Here is a 2,366-nt window from a genome sequence, read left to right as displayed (position 1 = left end):
CATTTTATAAAACAATATCCATCATCAAGAATAATTACAGGCACACTGTTTTAAAACTGTTGTTGTCTCAAATGTCCCTCCTTTGTCTGAAAATATCATGTAAATATCAATGTTGTTAAATAAGTTTTATGTAGTTTTATTTTGTTTTACATTCTTTTTATATAAGGCATTCAAAAGACTTAGATGGACATAAAAAAAAGTCCTGATAGTCTTGGGAATATTTCAACACACCAAGTATTGGCAACTAATTAAAACTGCTATAACTTCAAATCATTTTCTTTAAACTATGTGAAAAAGTACAGTGGCTGAGGAGATGCTCTGCAAGTACACTTCATGGATTAGAATTTTTGAGTACAAAGAGTTGTACATCAACTGCACTTTTTTAGAAAGCAATGAAACTTTAAAACTCTATTTCTGAAAAATTACTTGAAGAACTAAATATAAGTGCCACAAATTGCAGAATGACTGAAATCAAACAGCTCTCATCTCAGGGTGGCTCCAGTGACACCTGCTGCCAACAGTATGCCTGAAAGGGTCACAGCAGTGTTGGCTACAGCACCGTTAAACGTCTTGTCGTGGGCGTAGGTGATGATGTACAAAACTCCTCTGTAGGCCTCCTCGCATGTAGGCTGGATCTGATCCTCAGGAAGCTCAAACCTGTATGTCCCATTGTCTCTCAGCTCAATGATGTAGGTTAAAGGGATCCCCTGCATCCGAGCCCAGTCAGTGGCTGAACCAGTTATGGGGTCTGGGGAAAGAAAAGCAGCAGTTATATTTTTTTAAAAACACAGAGATACTGGCAATAAATTTAACTGCCTAGCAATTGATATATAAACCCACATAATACATCGGGCGGGGTTCCTACAGTGTAGTTTGTTCGGTGAACCTTCCATATTGCTTCTGTTGCTCCCTGACCAACCATCATCTGAGGAATCACAAAGAACTTGTCATACAGTCAATGAAATATGGATCCAGACAACCTTGTTCTTGTTCTGTATGAAAAATTTAGTGGTGATATGGAGATTTCAGGAGGCAATAAATACAGATTTAAATGTTATCAGTTCCTTGAGTATCCCGTTGTCTTAGTAGTTTTCCATCTTCCAAAAAATTCCAAAAAGCTGATTAGCTTTTTGGAATTTCTGGACTGCTCTGTACATACTTATTAAAGGCACTGGTTATGTTTTCATCCTGCCTGCTGTGTTTTGGTCCACATGCACACTCAAACATGATTGCACTAGGCCTTATGTATATTTTAAACTCTATAGTTTGTGTGGAATCTTGTTATCGTCATTATTGAACGTCCATTTACCTGTTTGCCATTCCACTTTTATCTATTACTCTTTTACTAGATGAATTAACAATAATTACTCATTCTGCTGGCTGTTTGCCTTTTTAATATAAATGCATGCACGATTAGTCATTGTCAGGCTATAAAGATGCATATGTGTGTGTATGTTAATAAAAAAATAAAAAAAAGCATTATTGCATTTGTTGGCATAAATACCAGTTCATCATAGTTGGGAGCGGTGTAGTTGGGGTGTCCGTAGGGAATCAGGAGCATCTGGCCATAGGAGTGGATGCTGAGGAAACACAGGAAGCTGTCCTTTCGGCTTCTTACAAAGTCAGTTACAGCCCTGGTCTCGAGCTCAGACATAGCTTTGCTTCCAGGGTAGAATTTTGAACAGCAGTTAAATGAAACCCCAATAGCTGTGAATAGAGGCCAAGGAGGATGATATGAAAGACATATAACAATAATACCTCTGTTTTCAAATTCTTTTAACAAAGGTTAACCTTTTTACATAGTGTGACCCGTTAGGTTGTAAAATTTGGCCAAAAGCTGCAGTTCCTCTAATAGCCACTAAAGGCTGCTTCATGTGTGACTCCTGTCCAGAACATTAAAAACCATATTGGCTTTTTCCACCTCCTTTTTTTTTAAAAAGAGACAAGTCGTTAAACAGTGTCTCACCTACCTCAGATGAACAGCAATACACAACACATTACGTTTTATATATTTTATGAGAAATAAGCCAAAATGCAGAAGCAGTGTGTAAAAAAAAAAGAACCATGCTTTACTGCTTCTGTGGAATTAGAAGGGTAACTAGCACCAAGGTCCTGCTATTCAAATTCACACTGATCATCAGCAAGTGCAAACACCTCTAAAGAAGCAGAGGTTTTGGAAGTTTGCTGGAGCATTCATGTGTAGGGATGGGTATCGTTTAGGTTTTATCCGATACCGGTGCCAAACCGGTACTTTTGAAACGGTGCCGGTGCTTAAACGGTGCTCAAACCGGTGCTTAAAGAATGGAGAACACAAAATTGGTCCAAAAACCTCTCATGTTCAGCTGTTTTTTTGGAAAAAGATAACA

The 2,366-nt window shown here is 38.0% G+C and overlaps 1 protein-coding gene across 1 annotated transcript; it reads right to left on the bottom strand.

The window, feature by feature from the left end:
- Positions 1-482: 482 nt before the first annotated feature.
- Positions 483-1,654, bottom strand: LOC106456306 (carboxypeptidase O-like). The gene is made up of 3 exons (XM_013912593.1): positions 1,505-1,654; positions 841-925; positions 483-748 (listed from the first exon to the last, which is right to left on the bottom strand). Exons 1-3 carry the CDS (start codon positions 1,652-1,654, stop codon positions 483-485), a joined length of 501 nt encoding a protein of 166 aa, XP_013768047.1.
- Positions 1,655-2,366: the final 712 nt, after the last annotated feature.

This window comes from Pundamilia nyererei, unplaced genomic scaffold (assembly GCF_000239375.1).
Source record: "Pundamilia nyererei isolate P.nyererei 1_Seehausen unplaced genomic scaffold, PunNye1.0 scaffold00094, whole genome shotgun sequence".
NCBI classification, from domain to species: Eukaryota; Metazoa; Chordata; class Actinopteri; order Cichliformes; family Cichlidae; genus Pundamilia; species Pundamilia nyererei.
This window is presented reverse-complemented; position numbering and strand designations above follow the sequence as displayed.

Excerpts from the sequence above, each read along its gene's own strand:
- LOC106456306 (XM_013912593.1), bottom strand. The coding sequence starts at position 1,654 with ATGTCTGAGCTCGAGACCAGGGCTGTAACTGACTTTGTAAGAAGCCGA. Across the intron at positions 926-1,504 it reads CTCCCAACTATGATGAACTG|ATGATGGTTGGTCAGGGAGC; the intron begins GTATTTATGCCA and ends GTGATTCCTCAG. Across the intron at positions 749-840 it reads AACCCCGCCCGATGTATTAT|ACCCCATAACTGGTTCAGCC; the intron begins GTGGGTTTATAT and ends TTCTTTCCCCAG.